Here is a 27,356-nt window from a genome sequence, read left to right on the forward strand (position 1 = left end):
CCACCGCCAGATATCGTGGGCAGGGAGGAACACAGCGTTTGTAATGCCGTTCGCTCGCCATAGACTTTTTCATGATTGTTTTTATATATGCTTGTGCGGACAGACAACAGTAAATAGACAGACACATACACAGAGCGCTACTGAAGAGCAGAAGCTGGTTTGCGCTCTGCCGGATGCGCTTTTATACTTTCTGGTGCTTACGTCACCCCGCTCGTGACATCTCGCTACTCCATTGGACTGATTTGACACGTGCTTCAGAACGCGGTCACGCAGGGATGTTCCCAAAGCGATTTCGACGCAGCTCGAGTTCCTGAAGGGGAACTTCCTATGCTTATTATTAGAACCACATCCTTATAGATCGATTCATTGTTTAAATATTAACTACATTCATATTCAGTATCTGAACGTTAAATAACAGTTTGACTTTTGGTAGATCACCATTATTCTTTCTCTCGATATAACCTATTTTCATAAATGAGAATTATTTCTGAATATGTCTAGGCTACATAGGATTTATTTATTTCCTGACGCTACTATCAATTATCTTCAAGAGATCTAATCAACTTCTACACTGACAGGAAATTTACTGCAGTTAATTATCGCACAGTTTGACAATGTTTCATCAGCACTGTGACTGAAAATAAAAAAAAGACAACAATCTGCCTTCAAAGCTGAGATATGGCAGGTTGTTAGACGTGGGTTTGGTCTCCTCAGGTCCTCCGCACTGAATAGCTGCTGCCCTTCCATCTGAGGCTGTCTAGCCTCTACACTTCCTTCTCTCAAGCTAAGCTTTCTGAATAACAAGCTGTGCAATCAAAAGAGCACCTGTGGCTTGAATGCAAATGCCCATTTGTGTTGGCATAGTTACTGTAGCACAACAACGGCAATAACTCGAGCACTGGCACTGAGTGGGGGACACTGGTTCATTTAAATAGGGCACCTGCCTCTTCAGACGGCCTCTTCCTTACAGCGCTGCAGTATGTGCTGAGAGTTGCATGAACCATTGGAGAATAAGCACTTTTTTATGGGAAATTTAAAAGATTTTTGAAACACTTCACTGCTGACAGGGTCTGATTATGAACATGGAAAGTTTTAGTGCATTTCTAAAGTTATGCCAATAACTTTTAATACTCTGTAAAACATTGGTCTTCAACTCAAAGTGGTGGGTCACAGGATTGTTCTAATTGTGGGGAATAAAAAAACAATGCTACATGCAAATAATAAAATTACAAATAAAACACTGCACTATACTGTACATAGTAAAATAAACAGGCTTAAAAATAATACAAATATTTATGTACATACATTATTCACTTTAATAATAATAATAATAATAATGATAAAACAACTTAAAACACTGCAAAAAAAATCCTATATTCTTACAATGATTTTTGTTTAATTTAATATTTAATATTTAGATTTATTTAAAATAAATGTAAAATTTATTGTACATTTATTTAAAATAAATCTATTTATCTGAAAGACAACATTGCATGAAAAATTAAGACTTTTTTTTAGAGAATGTATCTTTAATAAGAGCATATTTTCTTTTTATCTTATTGCTCTGGCAGATTTTTCCACTTGTTTTAAGCATAAGTAGTTAAAGTAGTTAAAAATACATTTATATTCAAGGTGCAATCTATGAAAGTGAAAATTCTTATGCAATGCTGCTTCTTAAATACATTTTAAGCATTTTATATACTGTAAAACAAGTTTAAAAAAATATTAATGAATGCAATATTAATAAGATAAAAATGTCTGATTTTAACAGCATTTTGTATGAAATAATAAAATAAAAAGTAAAAAACAAAATAAAAAAAATAATGTTGGGTTGCCACTCAATACCCCATATAAAATGAAAACTAAATTGCTTTAGAACATTCTTCAAAGCTACATAAACATGAATAAAGTTTCCAATGCTGGTCTGTTATGAACAAGCAAAGCATGCCAAAGTAAGTTGGGTGAAGTTCTTGCTGAAGAGAAAAATCAGAAACTGTGTCAAGACAAATGTCCTGCTGGGGCAACCACGAGAGCTTGTTCCCAGCATGCATCTGTCTCTAGAGGAATGAGAAAATGATTAGACAAAGTAATGAAAAGCCACTCTCTCTGCTGAAGTGGGGACTATGCAGAACAGGTGAGCTTTCAAAGACAAGTCGGAGGATATCGTACCTGCTAGGCAGCTCTTGAGTGACAGCAGGATTAAGAGTTCCCATGGCAACAACATCTTCATCTTCCAAGGTCACAGAGTCTCTTTTATTTCCATTCAACTGCAAGAGGAGCAAGTCGTGCTCTTCCTATATAAAGTCAGCTTTGTTAGCTGCGAAATGAGCAAGGGACAGAGTGAGAGGGAGAAAGAGAGAGAGACAAAAAATGATTAAAAAACAATACAACACAAGCAAGAGGAGCTGTAACTTCTGATAAACCAGTGAAATATTAATAATTCATTCATCCAAATAAGAACAGACAGGATTCCGTGCCTATGGGCCTGTTCTCAGCTGATCAACTGCAGTGTGGATACCAAGCATACCCTCAATATATTTCTCAGGAGTCGAGGGAATCGGGGAGAGAGAGAGAGAGAGAGAGAGATAGACAGACTTGGGGAAAGCGAGGGCCTAAGAGAGAAATGAAAAAATCCTCAGTGGCTTACGGCAGCAAAACTTTGACACATATTCAGCTGCCAAAGGCAATGTTTGGATTGTACTAAAAGTATTGGTTCTACACACTTACACTGGGAAAAATGAGTGTGATACATTTACAAACCTGCAAACATATTTCATTTTCAGCCCGGCGTATCTCAGGAACAGGATTATGATTCGATGGGGGAGGTGATACACTTGGAAAGGGCAGTGAATATGATAGAGGAGTAAGCTATACGGTGTCAGCCCTCCCCCTTTTCGAGACGTCGGCCTGCAATTCATCCACCTCACAGGAATTCAATACTCTTTAAAGCACATCAGAGTTGCCGAATACACACTTTAATTTATGAGGGTCAAAGCCACCGCTTTGGCTTTTACAAATATGGACCCTGGTGGGCCGTGCGGTTTAAGTGTCAAACTATAACAAATGTCTAGCAAATGAGTGTAATATTCTTGACATTTCGGAGTGCAAAACAGCTGGTGAGTTTTGAGCAATATAGGAACACTAGGGACATAAAATTTCGAATAAGCCTTGAAAGTCACCGTGATACATAACATGTTTAACATTCAGACATTTCTTCATTTTCTGTGAACACAACACCAAACCTTGAAGCATCAATATTGTTTAGTCAGAATTGTTTTGAATCATCAGAATTGCTTTGAAGCATCAAGCCTGTTTTAAAGCATCAAATTTAACCAATGTATTGAAGCATCAAATTTGTTTTAAAATATTAGTATTTCTTTGAAGTAGTCTTTTTGAAATAATATTGCTTTGAAGCATCAGTACTTTTTACATTTGTCAGTATCATTTTAAAATGTCAGTAAATTTGAAGCATCAAATTTGTACTGAAGCATCAATGTTGTTTTGAAAAGCCAACATTGTTTTAAAGCATCAAATCTGTTTGAAACATCAGTATTTTTTGAAGCTTCAGATCTGTTTTGATGCATCACTATTGTTTTGGAGCCACCATAATTGCTTTGAAGCCTCAGATCTGTTTTGAAACAGTATTGCATTGAATTAAATTATCAGATCTATTTTGAATTATCACTGTTTTGAAGTGTCAATATTTCTTTGAAGCATTCAATCTTTTTCAAAGCAGTATTGCTTTGAAGCATCAACACTGTATTTGAAACATCAGCATTGTTTATTCAAAAATATTTTGAATTATCAGAACTGCTTTAAAGCATCAACATTTTTGAAACATCACTATGTTGGAAGCATCAGATCTGTTTTGAATTATCACTGTCACTTTGAGCTATTGGAATTGATTTGAAGCATCAAATCTGTTTTGAAACAAAATTGCTTTGAAGCATCAGACTATTTAGAAATGTCAGGACAAATTTGAAGTTTCGGTATAATTCTGAACCATCAAGTACTGCACTGAATATCCTTTCAGAGCATCATTATTGTATTGAATAATCAACATATGAAATGGCAGTATGGTCTTCATGTTTCTGTATTTTTTTTTTAGCCAATTCAACTAACTTCTTTGATCCACTATTGCAATATCAGAGAGCAGCTCAATCATTGAGCAGAAAATGAAAAAAACTTTATCATGGAAGGAAAAAAAAATGAGTGCAGATCAGGTCTGAGATGGGGGGGAGAGATTAAATTAAACGAGATTGATTATGTTCCTGTATTATCTACTCTAAGGGACCACAAGCTCTGACCTTCAAGTCCTTCGTCATTTCAGTCATCTCTATCGATTTGGTTTCCATTTTTTTAACCTCCTGCCTCCTTTGTTTGTCATTCTGCTCCTGCAGCCCACTATGAGTCTCAATCAAGTCTGGGAGGACAGGTCAATAGCCGGATATTTGTTTGATGTCTTTCCTTATGAGATGCATGAGGGTGATCTATAACCGGTGAGTATGTGAAACGGAGGATGAAACTATAGCTGCGCGATGGGGGAAGAACTTAATTTGACCTGCACATTTGATTCCCTCCATGCTACCTGTTTTCATACTTCTTCAGATCAATTCATTCAATCCTACTTCTTCGCACCATCATCCTTTGAGGTGTGTTTAATACGCTCATATTAGATAACTGATATACATGCTGCTCTGCTTTATCAGAATTTAAAAAAAGGGTAAAAGTTTATATACAAATTACACCTATTTTAAGACACTCTAACAAATGGTTGAATATCCACCAGCATTAATACACTTCCTTACGTAAAAAAGAAAAAAAAAAGAAAAAAGATCCCTGGGGGAATACAGCATTAATGACTCTAAAAATGTTGTCCTTGGATGTACTGAGAACCATGTGCCATTTGTAAAACAATCGAGTTGGTGGACTTTTGGGACAGGTAGTAAGACCATTATAATCTATTTCCACAGGATGTCTAACAAGCCCTGTAAGGCTCAAGTCATTAATGTGGCATGTTGAGCAAAAATGATCAATGCTAATTTATGTTTCAGTCTCGTCAGCAGTCCCCAATCACTTCAGAGAGAGGTCAACTCGCTTTTTGTTGTCCATGCGGGCCTCTTGCACATTTCAAAGTCAGGAAAAAGCCTCCTGTTTCTGTCTATGGCATGCTAATATGCATCAAACCATACCGGGGCAAACGTGACAGTTATCTATGTGTCAAATGGCATGCCGCGTTTTAATGATGAATGGTGTCTCTGGCATCTTTGGGGAAGGAGGGAGGGAGTTTCTTGGTCACTATCCAACCAGATTCAGAGTAGTTCCTTACATGATTAATTTATAGAGCGGGGAAAAAAATACAATGGCAATAATTCTTGTGCCCAGCGGATGACGGTCACAGGTGGTAGAAATATAAAGTGGGCCGAAGCCTGGTTAATGGTGCCTGCGAGGGAAAAGATCTGTCAGGGATAATCTCTTATAATACTCTGCCATAGATAATGTGCTTCCCCCTTTCCACTGGCGGCAGATGAAGAGATTGCATAGCAGACATTATGAAATGGGATGAGAATTATCATGACTATGCTGCCTGTGTCCAGAGCGATAAATGCAGAGCTAGTTCAAATCTCATTGGAACAATGGAGAAATGGTGGGCGAGAGTGCTGAAAAAAGATGGGACACCACAGTGTAATGCGATCTGGAAGGAATACTTCATGACTTTGTAGCTAAATGTACAGCTATACAAGACAAAAAGGCTTCTCCGATGACAATGTCATCAAAATCGTGCTTCTACCTGTAAGAATACTGCCAAGGTTAGTCTGACAAAGAGCAAAGAGTTCTTGTTTGTACAGGCATCAGTAGCTTTACATGTTATTATATTATATTATAAGCAGTAGTAAAAGTAAATTGGTGAAATTATAATACACACACACACACACACACACACACACACGCACACATTATTATATAAACAAACATAAGCAAACATAAGCATATTATATATTTTTCAGTGACTCATTGTGCATGTTACATTGTTACACCAGTAGGTGGCGACAAGTGAATGTCTTGTTTTGATTGAGTCATGAAAGGATTAGTTCACTTCCAGAATAAAAAATTCCTTATAATTTACTCACCACCATGTCATCCAAGATGTTCATGCCTTTCTGTCTTCAGTCGCAAAGAAATTAAGGTTTTTTTCTCCATACAATGGACTTGGTGGCCAACGGGCTGAAGGTCAAATTGCAGTTTCAATGCAGCTTCAAAGAGCTCTACATGATCCCAGCCGAGGAATAGGGGTCTTATGCAGCGAAATGTCGTTTTCTAAAAAAAAAAATAAAAAAAAATGTATATACTTTTTAACCTACTTCAAAATCATCCAACATCGTTGTTTTACCTTTTTTTTGTAAAGGGCATTTGACTTTCTTTGCACATCCGCTTTATAAACACTGGGTCGGTACTTCCGCCTACATCACGCGTGACCTTTCCAATTTGACTATGTAATGCGTAAAGTGCAAGACGAGCATTTGTGGTTAAAAAGTATATCAATCTTTTATTTTTTTTGTAAGAAAATTACAGATAGTTCAGCTAGATAAGAGCCCTATTCCTCAGCTGGGATCGTGTAGAGGTCTTTGAAGCTGCATTGAACCTGCCTTTGGACTTTCAGCCCATTGGCCACCATTGAAGTCCATTATATGGAAAAAAATCCTGGAATGTTTTCCTCAAAAACCTTAATTTCTTTATGACTGAAGAAAGAAAGACATGAATATCTTGGATGACATGGGGCTGAGTAAATTATAATTTTAGGAAATTTTAATTTGGACGTGAACTAATCCTTTAAGCATTCAACTGATTTGTTCAAACACGTTGATTCATCTAGGAATGAAACAAGTGACTTTCGTTATGAGCAAGTCACTGAATCATTCACTCAAATTATTTGTTCAAACACATTGATTCATTGAGGAACAAAACACCAACAATGAAACGCACAATGTTTTAAGAGTAGGTCATAAGTTTTTTTCTGACCTGGTTCATTGAATCTCTTTCAGCAAAATTAACTTAATTCAAGTAATTTCGCTAATTTGAGCGAAGTTAATTTAAAACTTTAAAGTACGCACAACCCAAAACTATTTTGGATCGGCCAATACGGTGTTTAAAATGCAGCTACTCACCATTCTAACTACTTGTTTATTGAACTGTTGTATAATAGCAATTTCACACTCACAATCATCCACTGAAATTTTTGTTCAACATACTGGCAGCAATTCACATATTTTTACCAACATTCCAATATTGTCATAAGAAGTAAAAAGCCTATTCAAATATCCAGAGTAATAGTGCTCCTCAACAAGCCATGACATATGCTTCCTTAACTCACACTGGCCTGATAAAAATCCAGCCTGCACCTTCATTTACAGCATTAGATAAATCACAAGGTCTCTGACAGCAGATTGAGTCCTTAAAGAGCCTTTGTGAGCTTCACACCAGCCTACAGAAGCCAGAGGCAGAAACGTCAGCTGGGTTTAGCCGATGTGAACTGAATCTCAACATGGGCTTCAGTGAGACAGCTTCCATCAAACCAACTAACCAGCTATCAGCCTCAACCTCACACAATCTGCCAGCTCATTGCCCCACAACCTGCTCGATTCTCTCTGCCATGCTAAATAATACATTTTTAGATGCTCTAAAATTATACAAATTTCAAAAAGCATAATAAGGTTTTGATGTACTGCTTTTGCAAGTGCTTCAAGATACTGCAGCTCAATGCACATATGCACTATTCTACTCAAAGGCTGTTATGGACTGTTTTTTTGGCTGATATTTAGCCATTTAGAGGTCACTGACATTGTTCAATGAGAATGTCAACATTTATTCAATGAGTTAGTGCCAACATTTGTGGCACTCATAGATGGAAAATGTACACTGTATTAAATATTTTTGAGATAACTAAATATATCTAATAGGGCTGTGCGATATTGAAGAAAAATGCGATATGCAATACCTTGTTAAAAAATTCGATATTCGATATGCGATATGATATTGCTTAAAGTGTGTAAAATCAATTTAAATGATATTTTAAAATATTTAAAAATGAAAATGATATAACCAATTTGTTTCACATTCTTAAAACATTCTTATTACTTAAAAAGTAATGTCACAAATCAGATAATGTAATTTAACATCAATGTGAACATACAAACAAAAAAATGTATGACACTAATTTTATATCATTGTAACATTGCTTTCCAAACACTTTAAGTACTTCTTCATATACCACAGCAAAAACTATAGTCTGAGTAAGTTCAAACATGATTAAAGGCAAGTGAACAGTCAGTAAAAAAAAAAAGAAAGAAAAAGAGAAAAAAATAAATACACAATTTACAAGCATAGATAAAATAAACAGTAGTATTCAGGTACAGAAATGTAATAATTAAGTGTAAAATAACACTGCATAGTGTTCACTGTATGAATTAAATTTAGATTAATCTTTGTTATAGCCGTTTTGTTGTTTTGTTAACATTAGTGACATAATCAGCAGCACGTATTTTAGGCTGCTGTCCCTTTAAATTCCGACTGAATTTAAACTAAAATCCAACATCCGATATCTTTCTCAGCTGTTTACATTCATTTAAAACATAACCGACTGCGTTTACGAGAATGATCGTCGAGACGGGTACTATTGACATAATTCTGTGTGTATGTGTCTGTTAAAACATAAGGAGGAGATATGTGAAAGATGAATCAACTCGGTCTGAAACGTGTCTCTGTGTGTGCGTGCGCTTTGCACGTGTAGCATACATATAAAATGTAAAATAAAAAATAATGCAACAAAATAAATTGTATAATACAATAAATAAGAAAAAATTGTTCAAAGAAAATAGCATTTTAGGCAAAATAGCATTTAACACGAGCTGACTTCAAAGTGTTGCCGCACATCCGCTAACCGCTTGGGCTCGACTCCGATGGTAGATTACTTGATAAAAATGTCTGGAGGTGTGGATTCAGGAGCACTGTTTACGACTGCACGGATCCAGTATAATGATACACATCCGATTTCTTTCTCAGCTGTTTACCGACTGCGTTTACGAGAATGATCGTCGAGACGGGTACTATTGACATAATTCTGTGTGTATGTGTCTGTTAAAACATAAGGAGGAGATATGTGAAAGATGAATCAACTCGGTCTGAAACGTGTCTCTGTGTGTGCGTGCGCTTTGCACGTGTACGGCAGAACTGAAGATATGCTGTGCGAGATGCGGCTTGTGCGCGCGCTTCAGGTGTGAGTCTGTCAGACAGCAAGACGAGACGGCAAAGAGTTGTTTTCTGCAACTTATTGCACTTAATAACTCCTTTTAACGTCAAGCAATTCTCTGCTATATGCGTCGAACTGAAACTTTGACCTTTTGCAACGTTTTGATTTAAGTAGCCTATTATTAAAAGGATAGAGATATATGGCACGCCGTTGCGATATGCATATCGCAATATTTACATTTGCAATATTTCGATATATCGTGCAGCCCTAATATCTAAGTAAATATTTAAGGGTGAAAAGAGGTAAAGTGGGCCATATGTTTTTGTATTGAATATTTTATATATATTGAAGTGTACACACACACACACACACACACACACACATTTAAAATTATATATATATGTATATATATATATATATATATATATATTTGTTGTTTGTCTTAATAAAGTGGGCAAATGAAAAATACAGTGGTTACATCAAATTTTTTTTTTCTATTCACTGTTTACACATATACACATGACCTGGATTCCTGGGCTAACACCAACAAGGCCATTTACTCAGAGTAATTTGGTTTTCTTGCACAGGCAGGCTCCAGCAAAAAAGACGAATCATTTCAGCAGGTGGATGGAGAGAAGACTGCAGTGGCCTAATAAAAAAGCACTCTGCATATAGCCCACCCCCCATCCTATAATAGGGGCCTGCTGGCAGGCTTGTAAGAAAACATGCAGTCTGCAGTTTCGCCAGCCTTTCAGAGAACACCATTAAGCAAGAAGTTGTTGACTTGTTATGAATAATAAAACAAAACCATCAACGCTGTGGAGTGCTAACATGGACCAAGAAGTTGTGCCAGTTCTGAGGAGGGTGACGAAATAAAAACGAAGAAAAAAAAAATCTCATATTTTTCCCACATACTGTAAGTTCATGACCTCAATTTTCAAATTCATGAAGTCAAAGTGCTCTGAATCTGCTCGCCACAGAAACGTTCAGGTTTATTTATTAACAACAACAATTGTTGATTTTAAAAGTAAAAAAATCATATGCATTAAAGGGTTACATACATGTCTACTCCATGTCAAGAAACATTCCCCTCAAGCGTGGTTCTTTGCTGACCTCATAAATGCTGCTCAGATTCACCAAGACTGAGTTTAGCATTTATAATATGTCTAGCAAAACAGAATTTGTGGGCATATACAGTATGCAACCCTTTAATACATTTGTTCTTCACTTCAATTGTTTTGTTTTATTCTTAATTGGTCTATCACAATTCAATGAATTTAGCTGTTTATATAAAACAAGATACTTTACCATAACACAAATACATCCGATTTTTGAATGGACAAGCCTGATAAAAAAAAATAAAATTAATTTTAAATGCTGATGCAAGCACACTTGTGATCTCACATCAGCTGAACTCTATATATGGTAAATGGACCACCTTGCTATGCTGTCCTGAACAATAAACAGCTTACAATATGAATTTATGTTTATATTTACAATATTTGTTGGCAGAATATGAATTTATATTGATTCTGAAAATATATGTATATTGAACACTGGTGTTTTATATCACATTTATTTAGTTTTTAAACAGCAATTTTAAACAGCCACTTGAAGCTGTACACTAAGGGATGTTCACACAGACAGAACAAGACTTGAAGTTATTGATTCTCGAGGAGTGCTGCCGATTTACATCAACATATTGTGAAAGCAACCAAGATAAAAAAGAATAAAAATATGAATAACATTTTTTTTTTTAAATAGCAAATAATAATACATTCAAATCTAATTATAAAATATTAACATTTTTATACAAAGCTTTCCTTTATACATAATAAAGAAACTGATTCCTTGCCAAAATAAAATGACATCTTATTTTTACATTAAATGCATCTCGAGTATGGTCAGTTTTTCAAATGATGTGACTCAAACCACTAATAACGTTAATGGGCATCCAGAGGCAGAAACAGCTGCTAATGACCTTATGACCTCCAGCTATAAAAACTCTTGTTGGTGCAAATGGGGCATTATAATGACAGTTAAGGGAGTTGTACTTTGGTTTAAAGGGGTGTTAGTTACTCCACAACCAGCATCCATGGTAAAATCCCTTATTGTGGCTTAAGTTATTTCTAATTATCTAATTTTCCAGGAATAATAGTCTTAAATAGGTCTACACCAGGGACGAGGTGACAAAATGCTTTATTGACATGATTTACACGAGCTGCAAATAGCTGGCAACTGCGTAATCCCATTTGTGATCGAAGGACACATGATCCTCTTCCAATCAATGCCCAATGTCTGTTGCTGACAGTGAATGGGTATTTCATGACACTCCCTATGGGATCTCATAAACACCAACAATAACATCTTACCACCCTTATGTGTATCATTTTCACTCATATGTTGATGCTGGATACTAATGGTTGTAATATTTTACAGCTTTTCTGATTGAAGGTCATCAGAAACACCAGCAATTTCTCTCTTCTCTACAAGGTTACATGTCTAGGAAGCAGGATCATAGATTTACTGTATTGTGACAGCAGATATATACAGTACACACACAAACACACACAACCACACTTCAGACTTCTTCTGCCAATTTTGCACTAAAACAAATTAGTGGCTACATGATATAAACCACCCCTTAACAAACTCAGGAGCCTTGGTTTCCCTCTCCATCCTCGTGGCACCAGTACCATCTAAAACCCTGTCAGTTCGAGTCACTGTCTCACTTTTAATGTGCATTAGAGGCAGCGTTATCAGTGTCCGAGGTGTTATATTTGGAGCTGTAATCTGCGCGCACAAAGGAAAGGGCTCTATCTCTTCCTCTGCCCCCCGCGGCTCAAGTGTCACCCAGCCCTTTAGAAACGCCACTAAGTGCCCAAGCCGGACGCTCATATTTCCCCTTCCCTCCAGATTATGAATGATAGGGCAACTCTTTTTACATTCATTACACAAGCGCACATGCATAATTGATTTTGCTCAAATCATGGCACCCCAAAATTTTCAGCCGAGTTATGGCCGGCTCTTCCATCCTCAACTGATTCCTCTTGCACACGAGACACATCAGTAACCCTTGCTGTGCACTTCATAAAACAGCCTTTAGGCAGCAAGGTTTCGTGAATCTATCATGAACAAGGAGATTTATTACTTTTATTGTGCCAATATGAAAGACAGAAGACAAAATTTACTGTAATTTCCGAGATGCATTATTTAATTGTTAGGGCTGCATAAGTAATCAAAATAAAACCAAAATTTATATGGATTAGCGCGATTATCAAATTGCAAGTAAAGTCAAATAAAGTCAAATATATTTAATTAAATAACAGCAAACTTTCAAAGTTTGATGGTTTAATGTTTGAAAATTAAGAAATGAATACAGACATAAATATTAGTAATTGTAATTTTACAGTTGCAATGTAAAATACAATTATTATTTTTTTCTTAAAATACTCATTTATTTTTCAATAAAATATTAAATAGTAATATTTTGTTTTGTTTTTAAATAATGATGATGATAATAATAATAATTATTTATTATTTGCATCGCATTTTAAATTACAATTTTGATCAGTGCAATTATCAATTTGTAAAGACTGTGATTTAATTTTAATTAAATATATGCACTGTATGTTTTAGAGTGAAGTGTTTCAAAGTTTTAAGACTTAATGTTTGGAAATGAAAACTTTATGACAGCCATAAATATTAGAAATTGTAATTTTACAGTTGTAATACTATTCTTCTTCTTCTTATTATTATTATTATTATTATCATTATTATATTTTTCTTAACAATAGTAATATTTCTTGTTTTGTTTTTATGTAGTAATTTTTATATTTTATTTAGTAATACATAATAATAATAATAATTAAGATAAGATTTTTAATTAAAATAAGCTTTTTGTCATATTGATATATATTCACAAAATGTTGGACAAATTGTGCAGCCCTACAAACAAGCAAAGCAAACCTTGACATTTTTTATTGCATTTTAAATCACAATCACAATTTTTATTTTATCAGAAAAATCGCAATTATGTTTTCCCCAAATCGTGCAGCTGTAGTCTTTGTGTATTCAAAACAAGACATACAGAAGTACAACAAGATTGCACGCTTGTCACTAAACCGCATCTGCGTCAAATTTCTTTAACAATCATGCAAGAGCTGAAAGGTAAAAAATAAAACTGTGAAAAAAATAAAAGGCATAGGTTTAGCTAAATGTGTAATTTTAAGTAGATAAAGGACAACTCATATGCTATCAGGCTGCATTATTCCCTGCTACTTTAAAAAGTAATTCAAGGTGAGAACCTGATTCACAGCAAATAATGAATTGCCTCGGGTCAAATATCAAACCCTGTGAGGATTTGTGCAGATGAAGGGTTGTAAGAAGAACAGAAAAAAACAACATCAAATCACAAAGTGCTGATGCTGTAACACAGGCATTGTGGAATATTATCAAAGTGGTGCCGAGTTCTGTCAACACAGCCAGGCCACGGGTCCCTCAGGGGAATATGGGCTGTCATTCAACTGAATAATGCCACAGACAGGGCTGGTATTTCAGAGAGTAGGGGAAGTCCATCATCCAGGATAGGTCACTCAGAGACTAATCTTGTTAAAGGTTAGATGTGAACTGTGACCGGTCCCCACAACAGGAGCCTTTGACAAAGTGCAGGCATATGGCACAGGGAAAAAAATGAGGGTCAGCTTGTCCAATGAGCTTCTTCTCCTCTAGAAAAGAACTATAGGGACAGGAATATCATCTTGTGCATTATTATCTGGTTAAGAAACAAAACATCAGTAATAGGAATAGCAAAAAAACAGGATAGAATTAGTAAAAAGATTAAACTCAGATTAAATTGAGATGTTTGAGAAGTATGAAATGCCACCTATAATTTTTAAAATATAATTTAATACATATTTACAAATATTATATATTGTGTATATTTTTTCCAGGTTAAGAAACACCATATAATATTATTTATATATAGCATTAAACCAGGTGGGGGGAAAAAAAAGAAAAAACTGAGGTTCGGTGGAATGAATAACCAACATTTGAAATGCCACCAATATTTGTAAAAATATAATTTAATAATAATATATTTTTTAAGGTTAAGAAACACTACATAAGTAACAGGAATAGCGTTAAACCAGTTGCAAATAGAAAAATTATTAAAACTGAATTTTAAAATGTAAACCAGGTTACCAGGTTAAATTGAATGAACTAAAAGGGTTGCCAATTATTACATTCTGACTTTTTCACAACCCTCAGTGTTCACATAGTACAAACCCACCTGACGGTGAATCTCTAGCATATCAGTGCATCAAAAGGGAAACGTTACAAGCACTCGATACTCAAGTCGAAAGGCTCTCGTTTCAACATATCAAGGTCGAGAGTGGCATGATTAGATGTTAAAGGGTTTGTAGTAAAAAGCTCAACAATCAGATAGCTTTGAAGGTCAAGAGTAGAGACAAATGAAATCTCCTCCCACGTTGTTCTCACGCATAAAATAGCTATGCAACTCATTTACCAGCTGTTGCTTATGCAAATGGCCTGGCTAGTCAGAATCCCCGCGAGTGTGAGGGTTTAAAACATTCATACAAATACTGTATGGCTGTGAAAGCACACTGCAAACTCTCTGAGCGCATTCATATTTATCAGCTTCATGTGTAAAGGGTTAAATGTGAAAGCACTTTTAGACAGCCAACTCAAGCTCCAAATCAAACTTCCATCTCTGAGGTCTCAATTAGAACCGGTTTAAGACCTTCTTGGCCTGCGAGACCTTAAGGAACTTGGGACACTTTAGGAATGTTGCCATTACCATGCATTTCACAACATAATTTTTTCTAACAGGAGGAATTATTCTGATATATCTCACCTTACTTGCGAAAATCAATGTTAACCAAATAGTTCCCACTGAGCAACATTTAAAACAAGTGATTAAATGTCAAATCTGAGTGCTGTTTGATTGAATTTAAGGTAACGTAATTAAACAGTGAATGGCTCGTGTGGAAGTAAATACAGATCACCTGTCAGGCTCAAACCACGGGAGTAGCATTGCTTCAAATCAAAACTCAGCAAGACTACCACAATTACCTCTATTGATTCTGTATGTAACCACAGTCCGACTGTGAGGTATCACTACATAACAACAAGCACCATTACTCACCAAAAATTGCTTTTGTCTTGTCTGAGTAAACTATGCTTTTTTGTCTGCTGAATGGATGCATAGTCAAAATGAAAACACCTGATTAACTGCTCATGCGTGAGCACGCTCTATGAAGGACGGTAATGTAAAATTTCAGCTTTACATCTCTAACCACAGAATGGGTTTTTGTGTTGAAAACCATGAGCAGCAGGATGGGGAAAAAATATTACGTGAGTTGAACTTCTTTTAACTTGAAAGCTGCGTTTTTAGAATGCAGTTCTATGTGTGAGATGCTAAAAAAGATGCAAAACAGCACAACGGTCAAAGACATCCATCAAGCGCATGTTTAAATAGAAATAACAATGGAAAAGCAGTGCAGTGGAATGCAAAAAAATGTAGACTGAAACTGTAGTAGAATTGGTTGCGAATGCTGTTTCATGTTGACTTTCACATTACACAGAATTATTACAATGCAGCATAACTATAAAAACCATAAAGCTTTACAGCTTCTCATATTATTTTATCAGACAGGATATGAAAGATCCAAAATCTCTGAATGCAATCTAGGCTCTTGCTGTTAGACTGATGTAAATGCAAAACCAGAACCCAAGGCAAACACCATCCTAAAAGATGTAAACATGTCCTCCAAAGCGCAAACATCTTTCCTAGAAAATATGGGGTGAAAGATCTTGTCGAATATCATCCTGCTAGACAGCCAGACCACTTGGGCATGCAGATTATATGCAAACTTCTTGGTATACATGCATGTTTGCATGCGCTGTTCTCATCCCAATGAACGCTTGCATTTCCTGCGAGTCTCAGAGCAAAACTCTGGTATAAGGGATTACAACACATTTTTCTGGTAATTCCAGCTTAACTTCTATGGCTTTGATCTCTTCACTATCAGTTAAAGCTAGAGTGTGTTGTTTTTGATTTTAAACATTTTAATATGCAGACAATTTTAAGTAAGCCATCTGTATGTTGATTCCCCCAAAATGTGTAAACACTGTGACTCTGGCACTATCAAAACATTGCTCTGTTTGTTCATGCATTCAGACCGACACATTCGCTCAAGCAGTGATGTTGGGGCGGGACTATCTGTATCTGTTTGTCTGACCAATAGAAAACAGCAGGAGTGTTTGAGAAAATTGCAGAAATTCTACACTTCAGTTTGAAGACAAGGTTTACTCCAACTACAATGTTTTTTGGCCTTCGGCTACAGCCAATACCTCTGGATCTGGGAGTTCTCAGTCTCTACAGCAGCATGTTGCACCTGTCGCTGTGACTTCTCAGTTAACGCCTCCTTTAATAGTGATGACACTATCAGTCACAATTGGAAGTACTAGTTCAGTTTTAGGTGTCAAGCCTCATTTACATATCGCCCCGTGCTGAGCGCCACTCTTCGCCTTGAGGACCTTCACATGGTGGTTTAATTGATTGCAGTTAGCCAGAGGTGATCATTAACCGAAACATGCTCTCTGATCACATGTCTTGACTATTTGGGGGAAACAAAAATTGAAAAAGAAAATCAAGTCTATTTATACTCTGTGCCTCACACAGATATTCTAAGCTTATGGCAGATGAGCTTGGCTGTTAGGAAAACGCCTGAATGTAATTTAGATGACTACAATAAATGGAAGCTTTTCTAACACTTGTTACACTTATTAATGATTCTAATTAAGTGTTAATTCAAAGTGTCTTTTCTGAAATCAGACTAAAAAGTTAATGCAAACTGTGAACATACTTATTTAGTTATATAATTTACAGCTTACATTTTTAAAGGGTTTAAGCAACAATGTGAAATCTTTGGCAGTTACTATAGGTTCAATAGATGATAAATCAAAAATAGTGCACACTTAAAGGGATAGTTCACTTAGATTAAGATTTATAAAGTTGTAAATATGGATATTTTTCTTACACAAACGCATAGCATTGCTTCAGAAGGCCTTTATTAACCCCCCGGAGCCATGTGGACTTCTTTTATAATGGATGGGTGCAATTCTTTGGACTTCAAATTTTGGGCTACCATCCACTCCCATTATAAAGCATGGATTAGCCTGGACATTATTTAATATAACTCCGATTGTATTCGTCTGAAAGAAGAATGTCATATACACCTAGGATGGCTTGAGGGTGAGTAAATCATGGGGTAATTTTCATTTTTGGGTGAACTATTTCTTTAATATACATGATAACTAAACAGTTTGAATGAAATGACTGAATCTAAAATAAAAAATAAAGCAAATTAGAAATATTTTAACAAAGAGAATTAGTAAAACTTAGACTACAATTCAAATATAAACTGAAAATATAAAATAAAAGCTAATTCAAAATATTAATAATTACGATAACACTTAGTAAAATAACACTTGTCCTTGTGTAACATTTTTCTTTTAAACATCCCTCCTTTTTGCTCCAAATTACCAGTTCTTATTTCAACCTCTTATTTCTTATTTCACACAAAAATTAAGAGAGTTATTTAGCACAATGTCCAAGCTGCTCTTTTCCATACACTGAAACGAAATAGTAAATATGATTGTCCCAGGCCCCCATCCACTATGATATTTCACTAACACAGCTTGGATATTTTCCTAAACATTTCCTTTTATATTCCACAAAATAAAATCGTATGGGTTTGGAACGACATGAAGGTGAGTAACTGACTAAATGTTCTGGGTAAACTAACACTGCAGGGCACCTTGTGTTTAGGTAGCTATAGTCTCCTATAAGGTAAGTCCCATCATCTATACAGTGCTAAATAAACTCACGGAACCCTTTCAGTCTCAAAGTCGTCTCTGTTGCCTGGAGACCCGCATGGCCGGAGATTTGCATGCAAAGGATTAAAGTGTAGGATGGTGAACATGATGTCTGCTGCCTGTGACAAACTGTAATGAACCCCAGCGCACCTTATCAACCCTGCACAAACCAGGAATGATCACACCAGAACAGTACAAGGCAGCTAAATTGAACAGAGTGTTGAGAGCAGGAAGAAACGGCAGGGGTGCCAACAACAATGAGTCTGCAGCTTTTAATACATAACAATAAGGTTCAATTACAACTATCTGACTCCTATAAATAAGGAACACTATTAGTTTCTTTCTTTCATTTTCTTTTTTCTTTCTTTCCCTGCAGTACATTGTTAAAAGTATAGTTCACTGAAAAATTCTGTCATCATCTACTCACCCTCATGTAGTTTTAACCTGAGATATTTATTTTCCATGGAACACAAAGGAGTTATTTAGCTGAATGTCCAAGTTACTTTTTTTGTGCAGCAATGAAAAATGAATACTAATAGGCTCCAGAAAGGACAAAGTAGTACCATAAAAGTGTCTCATTATAAGAATCACACATTATATTCCAAATCTTCTAAAGCCATATGGCAGCTTTGAGTGAGGAACAGACATTGGATTACTGCACTTTTATTGCATTTTGTCCATTTTGAACTGGCAGTTCCAGTTACCATCCACTTTCATTGTCTGGAAATTCATGACAGTGAGGGTGTAGGTGAACTATTTAAGCTTGTGTAAATCTAGAATATTGTTAGTGCAAAATAGTGTAAATTATTGAAAATACAGTGTCCTTTAAGTTAACATACAATTGTAGGAATTAAGAGAAATAGAAAAACGTATTGAAAAATATATATATATATATATGTGAACCTGGACCACAAAACCAGTCTTAAGTCGCTTGGGTTGGGTATATTTGTAGCAATAGCCAAAAAAAAAATAAATTATCGATTTTTCTTTTATGCCAAAAATCATTAGGATATTAAGTAAAGATCATGTTCCATGAAGATTGTTTGTAAATTTCCTACCGTAAATATATCAAAACTTCATTTTTGATTAGTAATATGCATTGCTAAGAACTTCATTTGGACAACTTTAAAGGTGATTTTCTCAGTATTTAGATTTTTTTGCACCCTCAGATTCCAGATTTTCAAATAGTTGTATCTCGGCCAAACATTGTCCTATCCTAACAAAACATGCATCAATGGAAAGCTTATTTATTCCGCTTTCATATGATGTATAAATCTCAATTTCAAAAAATGTACCCTTATGACTGGTTTTGTGGTCTAGGATCACATATTACAAACATGATATGAGGAAAAATTATGCCACACAATGCCCTGCTTGTGTCGTATTGCTGGATTCCTCTGGTAATCTCCTGAATCCAGTGGCAGGGTGTAAACACAGGAAATACCCTGTAGGCCTTATAAGTAAGCAAAGCTCTCCTATGATACAGTGCCCTCAGAAAAAGATAATACATAGCAGAAAAAGATTTCCCATGCTAATTTAAAAAGAGTCAGGGACTGATACGGGTCTCTGTAATGCATCAGCGTCGCTCTTGGTTCCATTATCTTCTGCTGAGGAGCAGCGGCTCTATACGGTCACAGAAATCCTTGGGATTAAGCAGGAAGGAGAAGCTATTTCTAATGAGATATGAGTTTAAACCGTTGTAAGAAGGTGATCGGCTCTCTGGTTATACCTCAACAAGTGGAGATGGAGTAAAAGTGCACAAATAATGTGTGACAGTTTAAATTTTCAATACATACAGGAAAAAATATACTGATATTATCAGCACATTGTGTTATTGTAGCCTGGTATTTTTACATTATCAATCATGCTGAAGTGGTACTGCACAAACCCAAACAAGCTTTTGTGCTAATATTTCCAAATTATTGCCAGAAAGAGATATAAAAAATGTGTCCTGAAAAATTAAGTGTCATGTACAAAATGTTTAATTTACAGCATGTGCTTCCTAAAATTGAAAGATTTAAAATAGAAAAAAAAAAGACTGCTTATATTTAATCTGAGGATCTTGATGTACTATTTTAAATGACCTGTAACAACATTTTTGGATAATTGTGTATTATTATTTGGATAATTATGTGTAATTGTAAACACACAGATCCACCACAGATCTACTTAAAAAAAAGGAAAAGTCTGCCTGTGATCCATTTATTCAGGCTTCTTCAATGAAAAGAACAGGATTTATTTTAAATAGAAACATTATAAACTATGTAAAGGTTTTTACTGTTACTTTTGATCATTTTAATGCATCCTTGCTGAATAAAAGTATAAATTTCTCAAAAAATCATACTGATTCCAAACTTCTAAACAGTAGTGTAGATACAAATGTATATAAAAATATATACTGTATCAAATACTGCATGAGAAGCTACTCTCTTTGTATACACTGTAAATTAGAGGACGTGAAATAAAAAAAAATGAAAAAAACAGATGCACTGTCCTGAATCATATTTTATTCATTACAGTGCACAGTGAAACTTCTATTTGAACAAAGAAATGCAACTGTAACAATTATCATAACTTTCTTTGGCCTGACAGACTTGCCAGAGCTATCCTGGCTCTCACGCAAAGGCCAATTAGCTTTCAGACAGAGATCGTTGGGATGGAACAGAGCGGGGAACTGAACATGCACTAAAACGCTTCTGGTTAAAGGGATGCCAATCATGTGCGTGCAGCGCTCTGCCTGAAGCACGCTGAACAACAGCCACCCATGCAGCTAATGCTGCACGCATATTTCCTCAGCTGCTGGCTGGTAATCCTCCGTGTGCTTCAGCAAAATGACAATTAGAGTGAAAGAATTTGCATTGTGGATGTACAGTAGGATGGTGAATGTATAAGCAAGATTAGGCAAGCAATTAGCTGTTAGAGTTGTGGTGATCCTGTCATGGCTCAGGACTGCAATGCTCGCAACTTCTTCCTAGATGACAAAACAATTTTTAAAGGAATTGTTCGCCCAAAAATGCAATTTCTGTCATTATTTACTCACCCTCATGGGAATCACAAAATAGTTGCCGTAAAAATGTTTAAAAACAAGTTACCGTATGGCTTTAGAAGACTTAGAATATATTTTTTGCATCCTTTTGGAAGCTTGACAGTCCCATTACTCATTCACTTTCATTTTTTGAAAAGAATAGGTAGGATACACCTAAAAAATTCACCTTGAACAAGAGTAAATGGTGAACTATTCCTTTAAAGGGGTCCTATTATGCTCTTTTACAAAGTCTTGATTTTGTTTTGGGGGTGTACTAGAACATGCTCTCATGCTTGGTGGTTCGAAAAACGCATTATTTTTCACATAAGTTACATTATTAAAATACCTTTCTCCCCATCCTGGCACAAACGGCTCGATTAGTTCTGGCTTTGATGAAGGTTAGTTGTCCCAGTGCGTTGTGATTGGCGAACAGCTTAGACGGTGTTCATACTGCCACGCCCCTTGCTCCATCTTTCAACAAAAGCCTTTGGAATCCGGCACTGTTACTCACTCGTGTTGTGGAAGCTGTACTCAGTAAAATGCGCAGCACACAATGGCAAATTGGGGTTATAATGCTCAGGAACAGAGTTAAAAAATAAATTGCAACCACTGTTTCCTGACATCATCCGCTTTCGGAAGCCGCACTGACTAAAATTAAAAAAGTGAAAAGGCATAATAGGACCCCTTTAAGAGTTGGGAATTTTTTTTTATTTCAACTACACGTGGACGGATATAAATAAACTGCGGCAAAAGACACACAGTCTGCATAACTGAGAGAAGGCAAGAAAGAAAGCCAGCAAGATAAACAGCTATGCACTGAGATCAGGATTTCAATGGCCATTAAACCTCTGCCTGACTCCTCTAAGCACTTACTGTTTTCAAAGCTGTAGAACCACAATGTGAAGATTTTAGAATTGCTTATATACATTAGCCTGCTAGAAATGTGTGAATCTGGAATATATCAACCTGGACTTTAATACTGTATATTTTGTTTGCATTTGTGGAGAAATTATATACAAGTGTATTATTAATAATATAATATTTATGATATATCAGTAATATAAACATCAGACTAGCATCATGGCGAACAGAACAGGTTCCAACTGAGACTGCACAGTCCTTCAACAGCTTTTCCTCAGAGGAATCACAAACTGCCTCTGTGTGTAAGAGATAGAGGGACATCAAGTGTACATCAAGGAAAGACTCCAATGAAAGAGATGCTTCACTCAATAGTGGTTTGTTGAGATGCTAAACCAATTGAGAATGTTGAAAGGTGAATGTCATCTTTATTCATTCTTAAGATCAAGAATATATCTTTTGATTTTAAGAGCAGAAGTGTTATGCATCTCCACGCCTAACCTTTATCAGCAAATATTTATTAGGTACCGTGACATTTCAGAATGTGAAAATAAACATGAAAAAAGACCAAACAATATGCAAAATAGCTGTAAAAATGAGAAGTGTACATTTGTAGGTGCACTGCAACTATATCTAGTTCCCTATCGATACTTCACTCGTACTGCGTTTATCTGATCTGATCTGTTTAAGACGCTTTGGGGAAAACTCCTTTTTCTCCGATGACTGAAGCCTTTCAATAACGCAGTGTAACTGCACGGCCATTGGTTCGTGCAGTGAATAAAAAACGAACCAATGGCTAGGCAGCGGTGCTGCACGAGCCTATGGCGGTAAAGCCCGCCAAAGCCCGCCAGAATGGGCGGGGTCATCTAGCTATATAAGTGGCACATCGCCATAGGATCCTCAGATTATTCTCCTTCAGCGACGACTACTAGATCTTCGCTCTACGAGACTACGAAGCCTTCGCCATGATCAAGCCTCACAGCGGATCGAGAGACTCCTTCCTGCTCGGCCATTCTCGCTGCTTCACGCCGCCCTCGCGCCTGCAGCAGCGACGGTCTTCGGTTCCCTGCCGCTATCCGGCGATATAAAAGAGCAAATTTTAGCGCAAATTTTCTGCATTGTTTCAAATGCTGCGCCGTTACTGTCGCTCGTGCAGGGCCCCCCTGCACGCCGCTGACGGTCACGGCGAGTGTGTTTCATGCTTGGGCGCCGTCCACGCTGAAGCAGCACTCAGTGAGACGGAATGTCCTCATTGCGAGGATATGAGTCTCGCCTCTCTGCGCTCGTGGAAAGCTTTCTTTTCAGAGAGCGACTCCGCCCCTCGCGCCCTCCCGCTTTCTTCCTCCCAGGAGCCTGTGAGGAAAAAGCAGCGGGGCAGAGGAACTCGGCGCTCGGTGACGAGTGAGCCCACGGCGGCTGAGCCCCCGTGTGCCTCACTCTCTCCGCTTAGAGAGGTTTCTCCAGTCCACTTCTCCCTCCATGACCAGAGTCCCTCTGCGGCTGCGAGCGATCTGGTCTTATTTGGAGGAAGCGAGTGTGACGCCATGGACGACAGCATGTCATTGGAGGCTTCAGATGCGGAGGAGCTGTCGGGCTCGTACGTCGACCCCGCCCCCTTGCCATCAGCACAACCCAGCACAGCCAACATGGGCATGGACGCCAAGCTTTTCCGCATCCTGTCTAAAGCTGTGGAGGAGCTGGGTTTGGAGTGGTCTCCGCCAGAGGAGCCCACCCGCAGCCACTTGGATGAGTGGCTCTTGCCGGGGCGCAGTCAGGCCCCCCGACAACGAGCTTAACCATTCTTTCCGGAGGTCCACGACGAGACCACCAAGTCTTGGCGTGCCCCCTACTCGGCCCGCCTTCGTGCCTCATCTTCGTCCGCCCTCACATCAGTCGACGGCACCGAAGAAAAAGGATACGACAACATCTCTGCCCGCCCAAGGCCATCAGCTGGAAGGCAAAGGCGGCCCACCCATCCAAGCCATGTAGGGCGACTTCAGCTCTCCTCGAAGCGCCGCTTCACACTAGTGGAGCGCCTCTTGGAATGGGCTCAGCTCAACTTGCGCTCGCTGAGAGCAGCACATATACCGGGCAGGTTGAACCAAGGAGCAGACATGCTGTCTCGGAGCAACGTCCCCTCGGAAGAGTGGACACTCCACCTTAAAACGGTTCAGAAAATCTGGGAGATATTCGGCAGGGCAGGGTCTCATTGCCCAACTTACTTTTCGAAGGACAGGGACGCATTGGCCCACGACTGGCCTAACCTCCTCCTTTACACTTTTCCCCCGATCGCTCTGATTCCACAGGTGATCAGGCGAGTCAGGAAACAGAGACGCAAGGTTATGTTGGTGGCCCCGCTCTGGAGGAACCAGCACTGGTTTGCAGAGCTGTGCCAGCTGCTCTCGGCAGCCCCGTGGCCCATTCCCCTGAGACGGGACCTCCTCTCTCAGGCGAACGGAACGATATAGCACCTCCAGCCCGAGCTGTGGGCTCTGCACCTTTGGCCTCTCGATGGGAGCTTGCGAATCTCCCCGAGAACGTGCTAAACACAATCTCTCAGGCTAGAGCACCGTCTACAAGACGCCTCTACGCCCTTAAATGGTCTGTCTTCTCCGCCTGGTGTACAGCCCGTGGCGCAGACCCAATCTCATGCGACATACTGTATCTCTGATAGTGTCCTTCCTGCAAGAGCTGTTGGATAAGGGCCGTTCCCCTTCCACGCTCAAGGTCTATGTAGCAGCCATAGCAGCCTATCACGCTCCTATAGCCAGGTCTAGAAGGCTCAACCCGCCTCGCCCCATCACTGTCCCTACATGGTATCTGCCCACGGTGTTGAGGGCTCTGAAGAGCTACAGTCCATTGACCTTCGTCCCCTGACGCTTAAGACTGCTCTGCTACTAGCATTAGCATCGGTAAAGCGTATGGGAGATCTGCAGGCGCTATCAGTAAGCCCCACCTGCCTTGTACGCTCTTGGCCCTCACTGAGTTCAGAGGCTGTACTGAATTACTTCGGCACGATGATACAAGGCTGGGCCGACCTCTCTGAGTTTAGCCCTACAGCCTTTTGCGGGGCTTCCCTCTAAAATACTTTCGCGGGGCCACCTTGGGTGCTCAAGGCAAGTTCAAGTATTAGTCGTTCCTCTAGCATAGCACGGCGGGATGGTACTGGTTCCTCATAGCGTCTTAAGCAGATACAGTATGAGTGAAGTATCGATAGGGAACATACTCAGTTACAAAAATACGGGACGAGTACTGCGTACTTTGCCGTGCTATGTAGCTGCACGACTCAGTCGTCGCTTCAGTCGAAGTAACCTGAGGATCCTATGGCGATGTGCCGCTTATATAGCCAGATGACCCCGCCCATTCTGGCGGGCTTTGGCGGGCTTTACTCCGCTGCCAAGACATTGGTTCGTTTTTTATTCACTGCACGAACCAATGGCCGTGCAGTTAAACTGCGTTATTGAAAGGCTTCAGTCATCGGTGAAAAATTAGTTTTCCCCAAAGCGTCTTAAACAGACGCAGTACGAGTGAAGTATCTCAGGGAACCGAGGTTACGTTAGTAACCGAGTACGTTATCTAGTATCAAGTTTGAGAGAAAATTTCTCCAAAGTGGGGTCCAAAAGTCTGACATTACACTGAAAATCTGGAGTGAATTCTTAATATAATATAATTATTATGATATAAAAATGATAAAAAAATAAACAATATCAACAACAATAATTATTATTAATAATAATAAACTATCATACACTACTGTTAAAAAAGTTTGGGGTAAGTACGACTCAGCAAGGATTCGTTTTTATTAAATACAGTAAAAAAAATAATACTGTGGGCAGGGAATTACAGGAGGCAGGGCAGGACTGGAACGGGAACACTCAATTTGGAAAATTTTTCGTCCCAAAAACTTTAGTAATATTATAATTACACCTCAGGGAACATAATAAATAATAATAATAAAAAAAACATGTCATGACCCCTTTAAAGTAACAAAATAAATAATAAAAGTAAACTAAATGTAAATGACTAGAAAATGCCAAAGAAAATAAAAGACAAGAGTTCAGGACTACTAGAAGTAGGGGAAAAAACAAGGAACAAGACTTTAACAAGAGTATGCAAGGAACTAGCAAAGACTATGATTTGAGTAGAGAAGGATCTAACTGCATGTAGCACAAAACACATAGAACAAACCAGCAAAGACAAGAGGGCAGAGAGCACAATAATTAGAGAGGAAAGCAGTATTGTGAAACAAGGACAAGACGACCGAACTGATTGCACTATATTTTATGTATAATAATTTTCTATCCTTAACTGTTTTAAATTCATTTTAAACCTCTTAAATCATTTTTTTTTTATCATTTTCAAAGTTTTAAATTCCTTGTTTTATTGTTGTGATTATTTATTTTATTATTTTTTCATTTCTTTTATGTAAAGCACTTTGAATTACCATTGTGTATGAAATGTGCTATATAAATAAACTTGCCTTGAACTATCCTGTTACGACCGTTTCTTTGATAAATATTTTTGTTGTATTGTATTGCTCTGTTTCTCTCTCGCTCTCCTCTTTGGTCTGCTCTCTCATAGGTTGCATGATGCTGTGGTGTCAGCGCATAATTGGTCGTTCTATTAAGGCGGAGTCTTTTAAGGAAGCCGCTTGCCAGCTGACCACTCAATTTGGAAAATTTTTCGTCCCAAAAACTTTAGTAATATTATAATTACACCTCAGGGAACATAATAAATAATAATAATAAAAAAAACATGTCATGACCCCTTTAAAGTAACAAAATAAATAATAAAAGTAAACTAAATGTAAATGACTAGAAAATGCCAAAGAAAATAAAAGACAAGAGTTCAGGACTACTAGAAGTAGGGGAAAAAACAAGGAACAAGACTTTAACAAGAGTATGCAAGGAACTAGCAAAGACTATGATTTGAGTAGAGAAGGATCTAACTGCATGTAGCACAAAACACATAGAACAAACCAGCAAAGACAAGAGGGCAGAGAGCACAATAATTAGAGAGGAAAGCAGTATTGTGAAACAAGGACAAGACGAGGGTTAAACAAGGGGGCGTTGTAACAGGAAACAAGGAGGTGGGACCAGAGGAGCACATGGCAAACACAAAGAAAGACAAAGCCATGTACTGAAACACAAAACATAGAAACATGAAACAAAGACAACACTGTTGTACACAAGTAGCTTATTGTTAAAGTTGAAAACAGTTGTTCTGCTTTATATTTTTGTGGAAACCGTGTCACTACTTTTTTTTTAAGGATTCTTTGATGAATAGAAAGTTCAAAAGAAAAGCATTTATTTGAAATAGAAATTT

General features: G+C 37.6%; 1 protein-coding gene across 1 annotated transcript in view; it reads right to left on the bottom strand.

The window, feature by feature from the left end:
- Positions 1 to 27,356, bottom strand: part of LOC107680691 (contactin-4-like) — a 103,452-nt gene that overhangs the window by 44,550 nt on the left and 31,546 nt on the right. The window contains exon 2 of the mRNA XM_016476700.1: positions 2,170 to 2,317. Coding sequence (XP_016332186.1) covers positions 2,170 to 2,230 — 61 coding nt within the window. The 5' untranslated portion in view covers positions 2,231 to 2,317. The remainder of the gene's footprint in view (positions 1 to 2,169; positions 2,318 to 27,356) is intronic.

This window comes from Sinocyclocheilus anshuiensis, unplaced genomic scaffold (assembly GCF_001515605.1).
Source record: "Sinocyclocheilus anshuiensis isolate Anshui unplaced genomic scaffold, SAMN03320099.WGS_v1.1 scaffold396, whole genome shotgun sequence".
In the NCBI taxonomy this organism is placed as follows: Eukaryota; Metazoa; Chordata; class Actinopteri; order Cypriniformes; family Cyprinidae; genus Sinocyclocheilus; species Sinocyclocheilus anshuiensis.